This window comes from Catharus ustulatus, chromosome 18 (genome assembly GCF_009819885.2).
Source record: "Catharus ustulatus isolate bCatUst1 chromosome 18, bCatUst1.pri.v2, whole genome shotgun sequence".
In the NCBI taxonomy this organism is placed as follows: Eukaryota; Metazoa; Chordata; class Aves; order Passeriformes; family Turdidae; genus Catharus; species Catharus ustulatus.
In genome coordinates this window covers 5,144,958-5,163,916 of record NC_046238.1, presented here as the reverse complement: position 1 = coordinate 5,163,916, position 18,959 = coordinate 5,144,958, and the positions used below count along the sequence as shown (strand labels likewise).

Genomic DNA, 18,959 nt, shown 5'->3' with positions numbered 1-18,959 from the left:
ACAGAGGGTTTGGGGACTGAGCAAACACCAGACAAATGTTGTCCATATGGGGAAGGAGCAGCAGCAGGGACTGCACGCTGCCAGCATTTTGAAAAACCAAATAAAGGAAAATCCTGAATGCTGAGGGAAACAGTGATTTACAGTCCCCTCCAACCGTGCCCCAGTGCAGCCCTGATCACTGCTGTGCCTCGTGGCCAGAGCCAGGGCACCCTGAGTCACCATTCAAGGACTTCCATGGAAATACGAGTCCATGGCAAGAGCCTGCCAAGGGTTTTCCTTGCAGCCATTTATGTGGCAGAGGAGTTTGGCAACGGTGAATTTGATCTGGATTTCAGTTCTTTGTGTAAATGCCTCCTTGGTTCTGGCTCCTGGCAGAGGAAATATGGGGGACAATGGGCTCCAGGGAAAGGGGAGCCAGGGGGGCTGCAGAGAGGGTCATGGGTCACCTCTGGGGAAAAAGATGCACCACTGCACACAAGTGGAGCTTGTGATTGTTTTTTCCTTCCCAGTTTACCTGATTTTACGTTTGTGTGTGCACATTTCAAAGAGAGGGAAAGCAAAAGTCTGCATGGCTATTGAAAACATCCAGAGAAAAAAAATGGAAGCTAATGCTTAGGAACTAAAAAGCAAATCAATATATTTAGAATACATTATTTTGAGTAAATCCTGTCGTTTTCCCTGAATTACAATTTTTGAGAACCTCAAAGTGGAAGTACGTTTCCTGGCTTGGCTGCTTTGTTCTTAGGGCAACATTTTGCCACAGGGTAACTTCAATCATGTCAACAAGGATAAAGCCAAATTCAGCACACAGAATACACTTCAGGTGGTCCCATCCCTCTGCCCCCCAGCCAGGAGCCTCGGTAGAACTTGTCCCTGTCACACTGTCCTGCACTGGCCGGTATCACTGTCCCAGCACCCCTGAGGTACCAGGGAATTCCTCTCCTCCAGGAGCAGTGTTCCGGGTTCCTCACATCCTGGAAGGGCTCCACATGGGGTTGACTTCAGCCTTCTTTCAATGTTTCTGAGCTTTTAGACTTGCAGACTTCTTGCAACAATAATAATTTTGTATTTTTGAATACTATATAATTTTTGAATACTATATAATATTTTTGAATACTAGCTGAAGGTCGAAGCCCCACCCTGAGTGAACCTTGTTAGGTTGTCAGGTCGTAATTAATCCCTGTCGTCCTTCTTGTGCCTGCGATGGAGGCTAAAAGAAAAGGTCTCACAAGAGGGCGGCATTGGCCGCAGAAACCCAATCTGCTACGGCTCTGGTGAGCCTTCATTTGCGTGGCAACACAGGGGCACTCCGGAGTTAACTGGGATCCGCGGGTAAAGGATTCTGTTTGAAACAGATTATAAAAGGGAATTGTAGCTCCCCCCGTGTGAGGCAGAGGAGGGGGCCGGCAGTAGCACAGCGGCGCTGCTGACGGGGTCGGTGTCACAGCGGGGACGGGCTCCCCGACATTCATCAACCCTGCAGCTCCTCACTTCCACACACTGGGAGGCGCTGGGGGTGACCCCATTCGGCAACGGCGGCGTCCGTGCGGGCCCGACCCCGCGGAGCGGGGAACCCGGGCTATGCGGCACCGCCCGCCAGGCAGCGCGGAGGGTCCATCTCGCTGCCGTGCAGGGCCGCGCTCGGTATCCGGAACCGCCGGAACCGCCAGAACCACGCCCCGGCCCGGCCCCAGCCCCGCTCTCTGTCCCCGCTCCCCGCCGGGCCCCTCACGCCCCTCACCGGCCCCCCGCGTGCGGCGCCCGCCGATGACGTCACCCCGCCGGCAACGGGAGGGCGGACGCGCACCGGAGCGGGCCCGGCGCGTTCTGATTGGCTGCTGGCGGGTGAGGTGTGCGCTCGCGGGAGCTGCGCGCTCTCCGATTGGCGGAGCCCGGCGCGTGCGCGGCTGCGGGCGAGGAGCGAGCGCCATTGGCCGCGCGGGCGGGGGCGGGGCCTGGCTCGGGAGCGGCGCGTGCGCGGAGCGGCGGGAAGATGGTGCTGATCAAGGAGTTGTGAGTGGGGGCGGCGGGAGCGCCGGGGGGGCCGGGGCCGGGGCCGGGGGGAGCCGGGCCGGGACCGCCGCCGCCACCACTGCTACAGCGACCGCCGCCCGCCCGCCCGGGCCGCGCCCCGACGGGTCTCTCCCGGCCGCGCCCGCCGCCGCCGGGGCCCGCCCTGTGCCGCTCCTGCCGTGTGGCCCCGGGGTAGCCGCTTCCTCCGGGGCCGCTCCGTGCGGCGGTGCCGCCGTGACGGGAGAGGCCGCTGGGCAGGCGGGGCCGCGGCCCGAGCCGTCCCTGCCTGCAGGCACAGCCGCGGCCCCGCACCGGCAGCTCCGCGAGCCCGGCTCGGTCTCGGGGGGGTTCCTGCCCGTTCTCCCTGGGGAGCAGCTCGGGTGCGGCGGGGACAGCCCCGCTGAGGGCTCCCCTGTCCCGGCTCCCGGTTCTGGTGGCGCCGGGAGCTCCACGCCGCTGGGCTCATCTTTCCCGTGGCCAGCAAACCACAATCTGGTTTATTCTCTGTCCCACCTTTTGGCTGCTAACTACTTCAGAGTCCAGTAGCCTTAGTGGTAGTAAAGGTAATGCGTAGGTGCAAAAGTTTATAAACAAATTTAGCATAACACAAAGTTGTGACAGAGCTGGAAGTAGATCCCAGATTTCCTGGCTCTTTTGTGCGGCTTCTACCATTTTCTATCCCTTGTTTTTCCTTTTGTCACAAATCTGGCATTGAGCTTTACGTGGGCCTATTCTGTTATATCCAAACCCTTGCTGTCACAGAGATATCTGAAGAGAAAACTTGAATTGCCTCCTATTGACACTTCTTTCTCGAGCATCTGTGTTGTATCTGTTATCTGCAGGTGAAGCCTAACAATTCATTTTACTGATTTTTCTCTTTTCCTCTTTCAGCCGAGTGGTTTTACCTTGCTCAGTGCAAGAGGTACGTCCTGAACCTCCCTGCTTTATTCAGACTGAGGGGTGGGAGGGGATTTGTGTCAGAAATGTGACCAAACATTCCCTGTGCTGTGGCTGTGCTGCCAGAGATGACACAGGGCTGAGTCCTGTTCTGATCAGGGAATTTCCAAGGAAGCAAATGCAGCACAGAGCCTTGAGGTGTTCTGAGCCTTCCACTGCTGCCAGTACAGCTGTGCCCTGTGGCACCACTTTGCTGCTGAACCAGCACTGAGGGACTCCAAGCCTTTTCCTGAAGCCACAGGTGTAGGAATTGTCTTCCCAAATCTGAAACCAGCAAATCAAATGGCACTGAAGTACATTTAAAAGAAAGTCGTGATAGGATATCTGTCATGACAGGGTGTTGCACAATCTTCTGAGGGAAGCATTACATTTGTTCTGTAGTGTGCCTGTCCTGGGTATTGTAAGGGCAGCATTTAGTGGTTGAAAGTGTGAATTGAGAAGGCTCAGAGCTGAAAATCGGTCACTCCAAGATCTGTAAACTCAAAATTGATATTTCTTGGTGCAGCAGAGAACAACAAATTCACTTAGCTCTTGGGATAGGAAAAATGAAGCTGTGGTGTGCACCAAAGTGTTGAGTTGCTGGGTGTAGACCTGGTGTTTGTGAGCTGCAGATATGTGTTGCCAAAAAGTTGTCAGAGTTCACTAAATATCTTTTATATGGTGTATTTTACTTTGCTGATAATCTTTTTTCTACTACTTAATTGTAGTATTACTACTAAGCTAATTGTTTTCAATGTGTTAAAAATTTTGGCCAACTTTGGTGCTAACATTTGACTTTTCTTCCCTTTTCAGTATCAAGTTGGGCAACTTTATTCTGTGGCAGAAGCTAGCAAAAACGAAACAGGAGGTGGGGAAGGAATTCAGGTCTTAAAAAACGAGCCTTATGAACAGGATGGCGAGAAGGGACAATATACTCACAAAATCTATCATTTAAAGAGGTGAGAAAAGCCTTGATGCACGTTGTAGTCCCTTGGTATTGAGTAAGAAGTGTTTAAAAGTGAGGGTAGCCTTCCATTGTTTGCTATTCTGGGACACTTGTGTATGTTTTCCTGCTGCTTTGTAATTTGCTGAATTGTGCTTGAGTGCTCTGGTGAGTGGGGAGATGTAATAGATGAATTTTAAATATGTGGGATACTTTGGGACAGCTGAAAGAAGTGTGTTTGCTTGCTCTAGACAGGAATCAGAGATGAGTGGGACATAAAATTCCTGCTGCAGGTCAGGAGCTGCTTGCCAGGCAACTGGAGGTGAGGGCTCTGAGCAGGGCTCTTCCTCAGGAGGTGTCTTTGGAGCTTTGCAAGAGGAAGGATAGCACAGCCTTCCTTGTGATCACACAGCTCACTCTCAATTACCTTATTATTACTGTTCCCATTTTTTTCTTAATCGTGTCACAGTCAGGAAGAATTTTGAAGTTCCTGTGTATTTCACTGCAGGTGACCACATACATCACAACCCCTCAAATGCTTGGGTAGAATGTACCTTTATTATTGGAGTGGAAGGAACCAATGAGGAATTTCAGCTGTCAGGATGTTAAACACATTGTCCATGTTTGTTTTCCCAGTAAAGTCCCTGGCTTTGTACGGATGATTGCTCCAGAAGGCTCCCTGGTGTTCCATGAGAAGGCCTGGAATGCATATCCCTACTGTAGAACAAGTGAGTCTGCCGCATGTGTGTTCTTTCCTTGGTGTTTTTATATGTGAGACCTTTCAGAAACAATTGTAACTAATAATGCTGTGTTTTCTTTTCCTTTTCATTGCATGTGTTTTCCAACGACACCAGTTGTGACAGTGAGTATTTGAAATCCTACCAGTTATATATTGGGTTTTTTTGAGATATATTTTGTCTGGTACTACCACTGACATATGTGCCTTGCTAGGACTCCTGGTGTAGAGCTCCCTGTTACTTTATTTGTCTGCACATGGTTATAATTAGAACTGTAATTTGTCAGAGAAATGATTTCATTTTCTATGTCTTCTTTTATGCCTTTAATTACCATTACAGATGCATAATGTCTGTCCTGGTAAGACATAATGCTAAAAAAAGTGGGAGGGGAAAAGCAACATATCAGAGGCTTCTACACTCCTGAATGCAGGAGGAGCAGTGAAATGGAATCATTACCTGCCTGTCTGAAATGCCATTGCTGTGAAATGAATTCCTGCCTCAGTTGAAGTGGGGTAACTGGGACTCTAAATGGATCAGCACAGCTCAGGTTTTGGGCTTGTTTTTTTAAGTTGGATGGGAGACATGTCGTTAAGATTTTAATGCCATTTTACATGTTTTGGTGACCTGTTTAATGAAGACTTACTAGTTAAATGTTAAACTGCTTTATCTGCTCACTTGCAAACATGGTTTAGATTGTAACCATGTGGATGTGACACAAGGAGTAACAACAAGTGAGTTTGAACTGTTGAGCTTGACTCATTGTGATACCTGTGCATTCCCTTCTGGAATCAGCAGGGCTATGTCATTTTCTTGAGATGTACAATTTGATGGCAGCTAGGCCATTATGATCCAGCTTTGTGATTGGAATTGTGCTGTACAGTAACATCTAACTGCAGGATTAATAATTTGAAAATTACTTGAATATTGAGGTAAAGAAGTTAAGGGTTGAAGAAGCAGGGCAGCAAGTGGCAGGATTATTTCTGCTGGTCTGCACAGGTAGAGCTGGATTTCTTAAAACCATGACTGGTCTTAATTTAGTACTCACTGCTCTAGTTCAAGATTATCATGTACCTGTTTCTATGTGTAGGTAAGGGAGCTGTTTCTCTGGTAATTTTAATAGATTGTGTTGCTAGTCAGGGATTAGTAGTGGCTTGTATGAAGATACCATTTATCTAAACTTAGAACAGAGAGGTGTAATCAGACTTGTGCTTTTTGCTTTTAATTCTTACAGAATGAATACATGAAAGATGACTTCTTCATAAAAATTGAGACCTGGCATAAACCAGATTTGGGAACAACAGAGAACGTGAGTTGGGGTTTGGGTACCAAGCCTTAGTGCAGTTGTACAGTTAGTACAGATAAAGTATTCTGTACCTGGTGATGGTGGATAATTACTGCATTAAGTCATTGCCTGACCAGTGAGTAAAGCAAGAAAAGCATTTTTCAGGTCCTTGCAAGGTGGTCAAGCTGTCTCATCTAAGCAGATCCAAGGACAGCAGAAGAGGTTTGGTTTTTATATTTAGAGGTCAATACAGGTGCTTGATTCTCATGCAAATACTTAAATAGCTTTTCAGCAAGTCCTTTTTTTATTTCATGTTCTTTTACTGTAGACATGCTGCTGAAAGTTAGGCTGACAAGTTTATATGAGAACAGATTTCTCAGGACCACTGGAGTTATCTGTGAACACTCTAGTTAAATATTGAATCTGCCTCTCTAAATTGTCCCAGCTGGTGATGTTCTGGTTTTTCTCCCCACACAGTCAATTTGGTTCATGTGTCATTTCAGGAAAATTTTATCTGCAGTGATAAACATTTATAAACCATTCAGAGAGGAGTAGTTGTCAGTCTGTTTCCAGTGCTTGTGTGAGCTGTAACTCTGGGTGTGCTGCACAGAGCAGGGATTGTTCTTGGACAGCTCCTCTGGCTGTGACTGAGTTTAGGTGTGGAGCTGATTCCACACCCTCACACTACTCCTGGTCCTGGTCCACCTTCAAGGCAGTCCTGTGATTCAGGGAACCAGTTAGGTTATTGAAATCTGCATATTTGCACCTGGAATTTTTACACCTTTCTAGCTCAAAAAGTTCTTGCAGATAATGGAATGGGTAATGGTTCTAATTAGAGCTAACAAATGTGACAGATGAATACAGCTTAGTCTTAAATCCAGGTTTCCTGAATGCCCAAGAAGTGAAGGCTTTGTGCTGGTTTAAAATTGATTAGTGACTGAATTAAAGTGTAATTGTGTGGAGATCATTCCCTTTGAGAAAGGCAGAAGAAGAAAGGGTAGGTTTGGAGAATGCTGCCTTTACAGCATCCTGAAAAACTCCCTGGCACACACATGGAGTGCACAAGGTGCATCACTGTGTGATTCCCAGCATGGGAATAATTCCTTCTCTTTTTTTTCAGGTTCACAATTTAGATGCAAACACATGGAAGAGTGTTGAGGTTGTCCATATTGACATTGCAGATAGAACTCAAGTAGAACCAGGGGTAAGTAAATGTTCTGTGGTGGAACAGGGGTGTAGCATGCAGCTGATTCCAGTTGTGCTTGGTGTTGGTAGTGAATGATCTAAAACAGTGTGGATTTCACCCAACAGAGATAGGAATGTCAGATGATCTTTTCCTGCAGTTTCTTCATCTTTGTTCAGTGATACTCAAGCAATCACCAGCTCACTCTGTGGGGTAATGTCTGAAATCACGTGCTTTGTCTGGTTTTGGATTTTTGTTGTGATACTTGTTTGGGAATTATAATTCTAAGTGGCTGGGTGAGGTTTTTTTGGTCTGCTTCATTTTTTAGGGAAAATGAATAGTCAGTATTGCCAAAGGAAAATTTTATTTCTACATTTATTCTCTCAACATAGTTTTACCTGGAAAAGCTCAAATGTATGACCTCAGGTAACAGTAGAACTGAAAGAATGGAGCTACATCTGTAAAATCCAGCAATGTTGAAAGAGTTTTCATGTATTCAAGTTGTATCCTTTTGTTCTGTGAATGAACGTTGTTCACCCACCTGTGGTGCTGCAGTTACTTTAGTTTCAGAGCTACAATCAGCATAAATATGAAAATATAAATTTATTTAAGCTACTGATGGCATGCATATGCTGACTCGTGTTCATTTAAGTATGTGTAGAAATAATTTGGGTGACAGCTGTGACTTTCTTTAGATACACATTTAACCCTACCTTCTCTTAATCATCTCCAGCATGCAGTCTGTGTCACTTTATGTTGTTTGTATATAAAAGTGACTTCCCAGGAGAGAAAGACTTTTTTTAAAGTGTAAGCAAAAATGAGCACTTGATTAACATCAGAGGAAGTTGTGGTTTTGGAAACAATTTGTAGAAAAGTAGAGTGCAGTGAAAACAAATTGAAATCAGATTTATAGTTATTTTTGTACAATGAAGACATTAAATGCCTTGTTTAGGTCATAGTGGATCTTTATTACTTGAAAGAAAGTTCTAAAATTACAATTTTGTATGAATCAGATTACACATGCCTTAAGAGTTTGGATTTCTGTGTGCTGTCCATTTTTCTACAGTTTGAGGAAATATATTGGAATATAGGAATTGCTCTTCTGTAGTCAGTAAGGAAGTGTTAAAAGATTCTTGAGTTTCAGAGCTTGGTAGTTGGATCTCTCCCATTTCAGTCTTATCACGACAGGCAGCTAAACAGCTCCACGTTATTAGTGCTGAACCTTGGAATCATCATGCTGTGACACATCCCATGGGACAGCCTGTTTGTGTACAAATATGATGTGCTTTTAGTTTTATGCACTTCTTCTCATCCTGTGCTGGGTGTTTATAAATATTCATCTCTTCCAGCCTCTTCCTAGAGACCTTTAACTTCTCGCTCTGGGCAGGCACCACGATGTGTGTCTGATAACCAGGCTGGTGTCATTTCTCACTGGAACCTTGGCATTCTTTCAAAGGTGATCTCAGGCAGTGGTTCCCCTGATAGCTGTGCTGTAGCTGCAGGACTCTTCAGGAGATGGGAGTGATTGCAGGACATTTTTTATTAAAAACCATTTAGCTAAACCTGCCTAAAACACACGAGTGCTTGTCAGGGCAGTGTGCAGTGGTGCTGGTGGCTGTTTCAGTTAGAAGATATGGGAGTATCACATACTTGGATACACCTGATTTTGGTCTTCTGTTGTGCTGTGCTGAGCATTCAGAGCTGTGGATGATGTTAGAGGGAAGTGCTGGTTGGGGTTTCCTTCCACAGGATCTGTGTGTGAGCTTTTTGCTCGATAACACCAGCAGTATGTGCATTCTCTGGCTTAAAGCAATAATACAATATTGAGCTGGAAAGCCAGAATTTGTGTCCATCTGCCTAGTTAGTGTGATACCCCTCCCATTTTCAGTTCCATTTTCATGGATTTGCAGATCAGGCATCAGACTTGTGTAATTTTCATTTTAGGTTCTAAAAGTTTTCTTAGAATCATTTTGTCCTGTATATATGCTTTGAATTTTTATATCACATGATAGTGAACCATGAGTTCTCAGGAGCACTGCTGCTACTCTGAGCAGGTCTAAAGACTGAGAGTGAGAACTGTAAAGAAGTGCCCAGGTCCTGGGTTTGTTGTGATACTACTTTATTGTATGTGGTTCATGGACTCGCTAATTCATTCTTGATAACAGATAGTTGCATTAATGCAAATTAATTATATTGAGAATTTGAGCAGAAACTGCCTGTGAAATGGTATTTGTGTATTTCTTTGAAATGGTTTTGCTCCTCTGTGTTGTTATGCTGCTGCAGGCTGGTGTTTGCCTTTCTGGCTTTCCAGGGAGCTTTCAGGGTTTTGAGCTGTAATATTTGCTCCAGCAGCTGCCTGTTTTTCTTCCTAAGAAGGACTTGTTGTTGTCAGGAGTTAAGCTCTTGCTACACAGATATTTTCCTTAAACTCTGCAAAGAACTGTTGTTTATTTGTACTTTGGCTCTAGTCCAGTCTTCTTCCCTGCATGCTTGTAGGATTTGTGTGTAGAGAGGAGTTCCTGCAATACTCTCCTGTACATCTGGGCTTTAGTCTATAAAGGGTTTTTCCTGTCCTTAACAGGATTTGGGTTAACTGAGTTCTGAAAGGTCTTGGTTCAAAGCTTCTGTCTCTAGCACAGAAAACTTTACTGTGACTCATCTGTTTTCTTGGAATTTCTGTTTTCACTCCTACATCTTACTCACAGATAACATTTTCTTTCCCATTTGTTTCCAGCTGTGGTTATTTTTATGTGGCCCCTAAATGCAAGAAAGAGCACAGTTGTTTTTGACCAGTGTCCCTGTGCAATGGGAGGTAGGATTGCAGGTAACAGCATCCTGTGGACTTGAGTGTCCCTGGACACTGTCCATGGACAAATCATTCCACCCCATAAACCAGGCAGATCAAGGCTCATGTAGCTCAGTTTAAATGCCTCACACCACTACAGTGAGCTCTGCCTTGGCAGGATGTTCACACAGTGAAAATAAATTCAGGGTTGTCTCAATGCAGTACCTGGCACTAAGATGTGGAATTCTTGTGTTTCTGTTTCATTGCTGCCCCAAATCAGCAGCAGTTCTGCCAACAATTAGTTACATAGAGCAAAATTGTTTAGCCATGGCTATAGCTTGATTCACTTCAGTGTCTTCTTTCCAGTGGTTGTGTGAAATTTTTAAAAGGCAGCCATGATCAGTAATTTAAAACATTCAATGTATTTCTGTAAAAACATTTTGCTGTAGTATTTGCATAGGTATCTTAAAGGTGATTTAAATGTCAAGAAGATGACTCTCTGCACACAAGGATTGTTAAAAATGATTTTTTTTAAGTGTAGCACATTGAGCCTCCAGGACAATGCAGAACCTGAGGATTCCAGTGAGTTGCAGCTGTCCTCTCCTACAATATTTGGAAATAACTTGTGAGATGAGAAGTTGTTCTCAGACACAGCCAGTGGCTCTGGCTCAGTTCTGTGCTCAGGGCTGGATCTCATGTGCTGCTGTGTATTTGCTCTTTGTGATGTCTGTGGAAAGGACATGTGCTTTATTACAGTAAAATCATACATAAGTGGGTTTCACTAAAATTCAGGTGATAAATACAACTTGTAGTCTTTCTGCAGTAATAATAATTCAAATTTTTAAATGTTTAAGTGCTGCTGTGCAGTGCTGATGCAGGTTCCTCTGAGCCAGGGGAAGGCTTGTGGAGCACCATGGCAGCCCTGCTGAGGCTGGCTGGCTGTTGTGTGGGTTCTTCGAACTAGAATGTTGTTTCAGCTTAGAGGGACAACTGGAGGAGAGTCCTGGTTTGTGGAAGTTCATAAAACAAATTAGCAATGGGATTGAAATGTCTTCACTCACTTGGCAGCTTCTAGGAAATACCTGCTCAATTCCTAAAGTATATATTTGAGTCCTCAATATGGAAGTTTGTCTGAACACCTGGTAATGTTTTCTAGATAAATTAGGGTTTCTTCAGCCTATTTTAATATGCAGTGTAGGTAGGTATGTTAAAAGAACTGAGAACAATGAGAGAAGACTGGAGAGAAGAAAGTGTAACAGCTGATATTCTGTAAGTGAAATCATATTCCTCTGGGAGGACTTCCTGAATTTTTCAGCTCCATTTGGCTTGCAGTAGGTTTTTGTAAATGTCAGAATGTCTGTGGAAGCATTAACAGTTAATATGTGTAGCCTTGCTCTGTGGATTCAGAATTTAGTCCCGAAGTAGCCTTTGTTCCTTTGCTGATGGAAGAACCTGGAGATGAAAACTGATGTGGTCTTCAGCAGCCAGAGCTGCTTCTCTTGGAGGTGTTTCTGTCACTCTGTGTTCTGCAGATTTTGACTTCATTGAAACTTTATTTAAAAATGGGATCTTAAACTCTGCTAAACTTTCTTGGGCTTTTCTGTAGCAAGCATTTGTTCTGCTTTGAAGCCACTTAAATTGTTACAGTTGGGTTGTGTGGGTGTAATGTTAATCTTGGATAAATGCTTTTTATATACAGCATAAACCTTACTTGCTTTCACTGAGCCCAGAGTTTTTAATCCTTTCCTAGTTTCCGTGGCAGCATCTTTATGAAATAATCATTTTCATACCTCTCATCAGTAAAATTCAGTAAATCCATCTGTTGGAAGCATTTGTCCCCTTCAGCTCTGCACCCATTGGCTTTCCCCCCATGCACAGGAGGTGAGCAGAGCTGTCCATGGTGAGGCAGCACCATCCTGCACCCATCCTGCTCCAGAACACTCAGGGAATTGTTTTGGCAGCCATGAGCAGAAGCTTAACACAGTGAGATACTAAATCTGGTGGTGTTTTCTGACTCTCAGAGTGTTTATGTTACAGGACTACAAAGCTGATGAAGATCCTGCATTATTCCAGTCAGTTAAGACGAAGAGAGGACCTCTGGGGCCAAACTGGAAGGTACTGGGAGCTGTAACAACAGCCTTATGAAGTCTTTATCAGCAGAATAATGAAGCTCATGGTTCCTTCAGAACTTGGCTCAAATTTCCTGTGGCCCAGCACACATTTCCCGTCACCCCAGTGACACCCAACAACAGCACAGAACTTGCCAGTGCCCCCTGGCAGCCACCAGGATCTATCCCAGGAGGGAATGGGCTGTGTGTGCCACACCAGAGATCCCCAGAGGGATTGAGCAGCCCAGTGCTGTGCCCTGGAGAGAATCACAGGGGGGCTGTCAGGAACAGCCCCAAGTTACTGATCAGAATGTTGTTCTCTGTAATAATGCTTATTATCATAACAACATAGTGAAATTTAATTTACTATAAATTAATTATATTATTTATAATTCTAATGCACTAATTAAAATTATGATTTCTAATAATCAAACTTCTAAAGTATTAAAACTTCTTTTATATTATTCCCAAACAGAAGGAGCTAGCAACCGATGAGGAGTGTCCCAAAATGTGTGCTTACAAATTGGTGACCATCAAATTTAAGTGGTGGGGACTGCAAAACAAAGTTGAAAACTTTATACAAAAGGTGAGTACTTGTGCCTTGTGGGGCTGTGTTGATGTGGGGGTTTGAGCAGGAACAGTGGTGCAGTTTCCTATTGCTCACAGCCAGGGAATTCCTGTCCGTTTCCCCAGCCAGTCAAACCATTGGTGTTTTTCTGCAAGTGGGGCTTCACTGGTAGTACCAGAACAGTTCTCTAGGGGAAAAAAGCAAAGTCTTCAGCAAGTGGCTTCTGGTTTGGCTGCTGCCACCTTGGAGCTGGAACAGATTTTAACAACATTCTTCATAATTCTCAAGTAATGTGAATGGCTGAACTTTTTCGAAACTGTTTTTTTGATAGTGAAATTTTTTGCATTTTTTCCATGTCAAAGCATTTGAGAAATGAGGTGAATTTAAATTGGATCCAGGGGTGTGAGGTGGCTGAATCCATAGCAGTGTGAATTACTTGATGATTTTAACTCTTCAAATTCAGCAGCTGCTATCACTTCACTAGCCTTTAGCAAGTCCTGCCTGTGATCTAATGCTTGTTTATCTTCTTAAAGCAAGAAAAAAGGATATTTACCAACTTCCACCGCCAGCTCTTCTGTTGGATTGACAAGTGGATTGAGCTGACTATGGAGGACATCAGGAGAATGGAGGATGAAACCCAGAAGGAGCTGGAAGCGGTAAGAAAACTTTTTTTTAAAGGCTCAGACGTGCAGGCTTCTACCTGCAGATTTATCTGTGCAGAAACTGAGGCAAGTTGTGTGGTGTCCATGCCTGTGTGTGTGTGTGTGTGTGTGTGTTTGGGCAATTGCTGGTGAGCACTGTGGCCCCTTGAGTGCAGCCCCATGTGCTTCAAGCTCCTGCATTCTGTGCTGTCGTGCTGGAGGTGCTGTAAGGTGAGTACCTCTGATGTCATCAAATGCAGGATGTCTGATTGGTGTTTATGGCACCACTCCCATTGCACAAAGTCCTGTTCAGGGCCCTTTTGCCACTTGTTGGTTGGAGCTCAAAGCTGTCACTGTCCTGTTCCATCATGTTCCATCTTGCTTTGTTTCATTTCTAGTCATCACTAGATCTGATTACTTTTTCTCTTCAAGCATGTTTTCAAGCAAGTTTGTGTCACCTGTCAGCTGTTCCACTCCTGATTACCACACCAAAGTTTTACTTCCACAAAGAAAGTCAGTGAAACCAGCTGAGCTCATGTCAGTTTTCCTGCTTCAGTGGCTGTGAGGACCAAATCCATGTGGCCTCATGTGTCATGGAGTGATGTCTGGGAGAAAGCTCAGACTTAGGACACTGTCCCTGCTCTCTACATTCAGAGGTGAAGAGCCACCACAGGCTCACCTTCTGCAGAGTCTTTCCAGAACATGACCTTTGGCATGAACCTTTCCCTTGTTAAATCCTGCTGGCATTTTTGCAGTTCTCAGATTTGCAGTTGCATTTCCTTCCCATTTTGACAATTGCCTCATACCCCAAACCCAGTCAGGTTGCTCAGTCAGTTCCAATGTCTTGGTCCTTCCAAGACACAGTGTGTCTTCAGCTACAAGTTTCTGTTTGCTTGGTTTGACCCATTCCAGACACCTCTAACCTGGTTGCTTCAGACCAGCTGTGGACAGGAGCTCTGTGACACATTCCATGGTCTGTGCCTGGTGCATCTTTGCTCTTGGTGCCAAACCAGCTGCAGCTCCTCCCTCCCCACTCATGCTCTCCAGGGACTTTGCAAACAGTGTGGAACAGCCTGTGTTGTGTAGGGATGTTTCCTGGCTTTGGAAGAAGTTTCTTCACAGCCCTGTGCTGAGCTGTAGCACCAATTCCCATAAGCTGCAGGCTTTGGGTCAGCAGCCCCAGAATGCCCTTTGGACAAGGTTGGTCACTCACTTTTGCAGACCTTGTGCTCTCTCATTTGGGTATTTTTGGCAGTTGTTCTCTCAAATCATGGGAGTTTTCTTCCTGAGTTCTAACTCATGCCTGATCCTGTTCTTAGAGCCACCTGTTCCCAGGTGTCTGTGGAGGAGAAAGTGTAACAGCTGTCCTCTCTAAACTGATTTTTGCCAGGAGGGTTCCCTTTTGCACATGCATGGTTTTTCATTTGCACTGAAACAGACTTTATCCAATTTCCCTGAGCAAGGGTAGTGGCAGTGAGGAGTGCACACCAGAGGTGTGCTGGAGAGAGGCAGCACACCCTGACACACCTGTGTGCATGATGAAATTGTTCCTTTGTGTCTCTGTGGACTGTGGATATTTTGTTTCACATTTCTCACTGGTAAGTAGCTCCTTTTAAATATTTTTCAAAATATTTGCTGCTCTTTTAGTTCTTACCTTAAGCCAAACCCAGCTCACATATCTCTGGGTGTAACATTTATCCTTATTCTTAAACATCAAAAGTATTTACTTAATATTTTCTCATTTTGCAAAGGCAAATTGTTTTTTGCAAACAACTTGTTGTGTAAGATGTTAGTGTCAGGAATTTGGAATTTGTGTGTTGTTGAAAAAGTTGGGTTGTTTGGTTTGGTTTTTTTTGCACAAGATAAATGTATGATGTTACACTAACCCAGATTTCTGTGGAAATTGTGAAATATGAGAGGAGTGAGGACCTACTGTCTTGGGATTTTTCCAGTTGTTGCAAGAGGGGTATCTACAAACACCTATAAATGATGGGTTTGTGGTGTAGTGCATTATTGGACAACCTAAGGGTAAAAATGTCACTGCCCAATAATATGAATGCTAGTTTTATCCAAAATAATTTGTCATCTTGTTTCATATTCAATTATTCTATCCATTGTGCTCACCAGTAACTGCCATTACATCCCCAGCTCACCACAAAGTGTTTTATGGCCAGGACCTCTGGGAATGAGGTGCTCAGTTAATGTCCATGCCCCTGTTCCCTGCAGGGTGGTCAGGAGTGGACAGGGCTGCCCTAGGCACTTCTGTGATGCTGAGAGCCAAACCAGGCACAAAGCAGGGCTGGCAGTGCATGTTCTTTCCCCCACAGTGTCCTGGTACTCTTCCCCTTCTCATGAACACCCTTTCTTCCTTCTGCTCCGAGCTGATCTTTCTCTGGGTTCTGTGCACATTCCAGTTCTTTTTTTTGCTCCTGTGCTTCATCTTCAGTCGATTTTTATAGTCAGGATCTCTGCTTTTGTTACTTTCTGTTACTCTCTGAATCCTCATCAGTGTTCTTCCAGAGTTCCTCTATCCCAGTCCATCTTTTTATCACTGTTTATGTTTCACTTGGTGGATTCTGTCTCTGGCTGCTGGAGATGAGAAGCACCTCTGCTCCATGAAACATGCATCAGCTCATCAGTGCAGAGTAGGAAAGCATCTGGTCCAGCCAAAGCCTTGTGACCAAGCTCTCTCATGCCTGTGTGAGGGTAGAGATGCCACACTGGGTATCCTGAGCAGTGATTCCATGCTGGAGCATCGTGGGCTTGGTAAAAATTCAAGCAGCATTATTTACAGCTTCTCTCCAGTTCCCAGGTCTCCTTGCCAAAAAGAAATACCATACCATGGCCAAACCCCCTGAGCTGTAGCTGGTCCTGGCCCTGGCCAGGGAGAAGCAGATGCTGGCCCTGCAGGTCGTTCCTTCTCTCATACTAACCACGGTGTGGCAGGTTCTGTGTGTGGAGCTCACGTTTTATTTCACTTCAGATGCGTAAGAAGGGTTCCGTTCGAGGCACTTTGGCTGCGGACGTCTAGAGGAGTTCTCTGTAGGTTCTGAGGCAAAGCGAGCTGTGTAAGTCAACTGCTGGATGGAAAAGGAGAAGAGGGATTAATGTTCTTTTGGATGGGAATTGCTAGCAGAAATCATCTTAATGTCCACATAACCCATGTGGGCCTTACCCTCCTCCTGCTCGGTAGTGTGGTGTGGTGATCAGCAGGTGGGGCTGACCCACAGTGCCCAGGACACAGCAGATGGGCACTGATGCAGGCACTAAGGCTGGGAGCAGAATTCCTGCAGCACTGGCCACCTGCCCTGGTGCCTGGTGCTCACCCAGTGCAGGCACTCGAGGTGGGGAATGTGCTGCTGAGCCCTGGCTCAGCCCCTTCTGGGCACCAGTCAGACACGCCAGCATCGGTTCGCTGCACACGCAGCAGCAGAGTGATCTGTGGGCTTGGTCCATGTCACTCAGGGAAGCTGTGGAGCATCACCTTCCAAACACGTTCAGTTCTTGAAATCCAGTTCCTCCCAGTCTTCATAGGCACTGAACTGTGTCAGAGCCATTACTGCAGGAGCAGCTTCTCCAGGAGTTACAACCTCTTGGTGCTTGTGCCCAGCCCTTGGGTGCTGCTGTTCCTCAGAGGAACTGATGTGACATCCCAGCCCAAGGTGCCACATGCCACTGGTCTGTGTGGGCTCCCACCCCTGGGGGCAGGTCCTACCCACTGAGATCCCCTCAGGAGCCGGCATTGCTTTGGTGTGACTCAGTCCCGGTGGCGTTGCGAGTCCCTGTCCTGCTTTTCCCTGGAGCTAATCTCTCTGCATGTTTGGAGCTCTGTCTGAAGAAGCTGCTAATGCAGAAATCGCACTTGCTCTCTCCACAGCTGCGTAACCAAGGCCAAGTGAGAGGAACGAGCGCTGCCAATGACGAGTGACGCCGGACGGACGCCGGTGCCGGACCTTGGCCGTGTGTGTGGGTGCATGACTCTGTATATAACTCCACACACACATGCAGACAGAAGGGGTGGTCACAGTGTCTCCGGGTGCTATACCTGTCCTAGCAAAGATTCCAAGGAAACTGCTTTCATTATGTATACCCCAAGCAAATAAAAAATCAACTGAGTAGTGTCATTTAAAGGATGAATTTTGCTAACTGGTATGTTCATGAATGTCAATACTGGACCAATTTCTGCCCTACTTGTTTTCTCTCCTGTCCAAGTCACTCTGCTCTAACTTGCCCATCTCTCATTGTAAAGGAACACTCAAACAAGTTAATTTCAGTTTTTTTGTCTTCCCTATGTGATGAGTTTTTGGAATAGGAACAATGAATGTATTTATAGCTATTTATTTCTGGATTGTCGTTATCCTCTAGTCAAATCAGAAAAAAAATTCTGTTAGTGGAAATTGGAAGACTTTTACTGTTGAATAAGTTTAACCCAAACTTTACCCACTCACTGATTTAAAAGAAAAAAAAAATCATGTTTTATTGGACTTTTGTACATTGAAATGCTAACAGTTTTCTTCATTAAAATTGGCAAGATTAAGGAAAAATGGCTTGTGATTTATAAAGTAATTTGCAACTTTAAATTTTCCAGAAGCTGCTTTTTAGACAAGTACACTGACAGTACCTGTAGGGCATTTTACAGTGTATCTTAGGCTGGGCTGTGAGGACAGGTTCAGCCCTTCCCTCCAGAAATCCTCCTGCCAGTGCAGTGGCTGTTTTCCAGAGCTTCCCTTTGGAAGCCATGCAAACATTCTGGATTTCACACACAGCAGTGGAATATAATTGTGATTTTAGCTGTTTTCATGTTGGAAATACACTTTGGGAGATGTAGGCTTTCAGATAGGATGACAGTTTCAGTTGTAGCCCCTGAGATGTTTCCCTTCTGTCTGTGAGGGCTGATGTGTGAGAGCCCCTGGGACAACAAATGCCTCCTGTAGGAAACTCCATGGGGAAAAGGTCTTCAGCATGTTTAAAGAACTACTCAGAGCCCATAACAGAGGGACATTATCCTAATGTATTTTTAAAAGCACTAGTTAGATAAAGATCTATTAATGCTTGGTTTCCTCCCAGTACCCTTGGCAGGGCAAGCCTTGCCTGACTTCCCAGGAGGGATCTGATTTCTGTTACCATCAGTGACAAAGCATTGCTGCCCTGGCAGCATGGGCCAGGTGTGCTGTGCACCTTGTCCTGGTGCTGTGCACACTGGCACTGCCACACCTGTGCCCTGCAGCAGCAGTGATGTGTCAGGTTCCTCTCTGGGTTAGTTCAGGGGTTGTTTGTCCTGCCCCAGCAGGAGGCTGTGCTGGTGAATGCACAGACATGGCACACACAGAGGGCATTGCAGTACCCTGAACCCCAGGGCTCAGTGCTGGAGCTGTGTCCTGCCATTGTTCATGTGTTACAGCACAGAGGAGAGGGCCCTGTGACTTCATGGATTTGGACTAGTTGTGAAAATCTGAGAGAATCTTGTAGTGGATGTACAATGTTTAGTTTCCTTTGGCAGTCACTGTGCCTGACAGTAAAGCAGACACTGAAATTTCATTAAATAAATTTGATCATAAAAAGCTCTGTCTCTTATCTCAGGCACTCACATTTTGCTCCTGAGCTGGTGTTCTGAGTCCCAAAGGCTGCTCTCACCCAAGGCTGGGTTTGGTTTGGGATTTCAGGCTGAGCAGGGAGGACTCTGCTGTGGCTGCCCACTGTGAGGTGCTGGGCTGGCAGAGTTGGGGCTGGGCAGGTGGGAAGTGCCTCCCACGGGGCACCAGA

At 45.5% G+C, this 18,959-nt stretch overlaps 1 protein-coding gene across 2 annotated transcripts; it reads left to right on the top strand.

Annotated features, from left to right (window-relative positions):
- Positions 1–1,942: 1,942 nt before the first annotated feature.
- On the top strand, positions 1,943–17,740 carry PITPNB (phosphatidylinositol transfer protein beta). 2 transcript variants are annotated; one of them, XM_033075788.2, is made up of 12 exons: positions 1,943–2,013; positions 2,905–2,935; positions 3,763–3,908; positions 4,529–4,620; positions 4,747–4,754; positions 5,861–5,935; positions 7,032–7,115; positions 11,917–11,994; positions 12,463–12,573; positions 13,089–13,211; positions 16,180–16,264; positions 17,074–17,740. In XM_033075788.2, the coding sequence occupies exons 1-11, from the start codon at positions 1,994–1,996 to the stop codon at positions 16,225–16,227; spliced, it is 816 nt and encodes a 271-aa protein (XP_032931679.1). In that variant the 5' UTR covers positions 1,943–1,993; the 3' UTR covers positions 16,228–16,264; positions 17,074–17,740. The 2 variants fall into 2 exon arrangements, with proteins under 2 accessions (XP_032931679.1, XP_032931677.1); XM_033075786.2 differs by lacking the exon at positions 16,180–16,264.
- Positions 17,741–18,959: the final 1,219 nt, after the last annotated feature.

Bases quoted from the DNA above. Each gene is read 5' to 3' on its own strand.
- PITPNB (XM_033075786.2), top strand. From the start codon at position 1,994: ATGGTGCTGATCAAGGAGTT. The intron at 3,909-4,528 runs GTGAGAAAAGCC...TTGTTTTCCCAG, and splicing joins AAAATCTATCATTTAAAGAG to TAAAGTCCCTGGCTTTGTAC. The intron at 5,936-7,031 runs GTGAGTTGGGGT...CTTTTTTTTCAG, and splicing joins ATTTGGGAACAACAGAGAAC to GTTCACAATTTAGATGCAAA.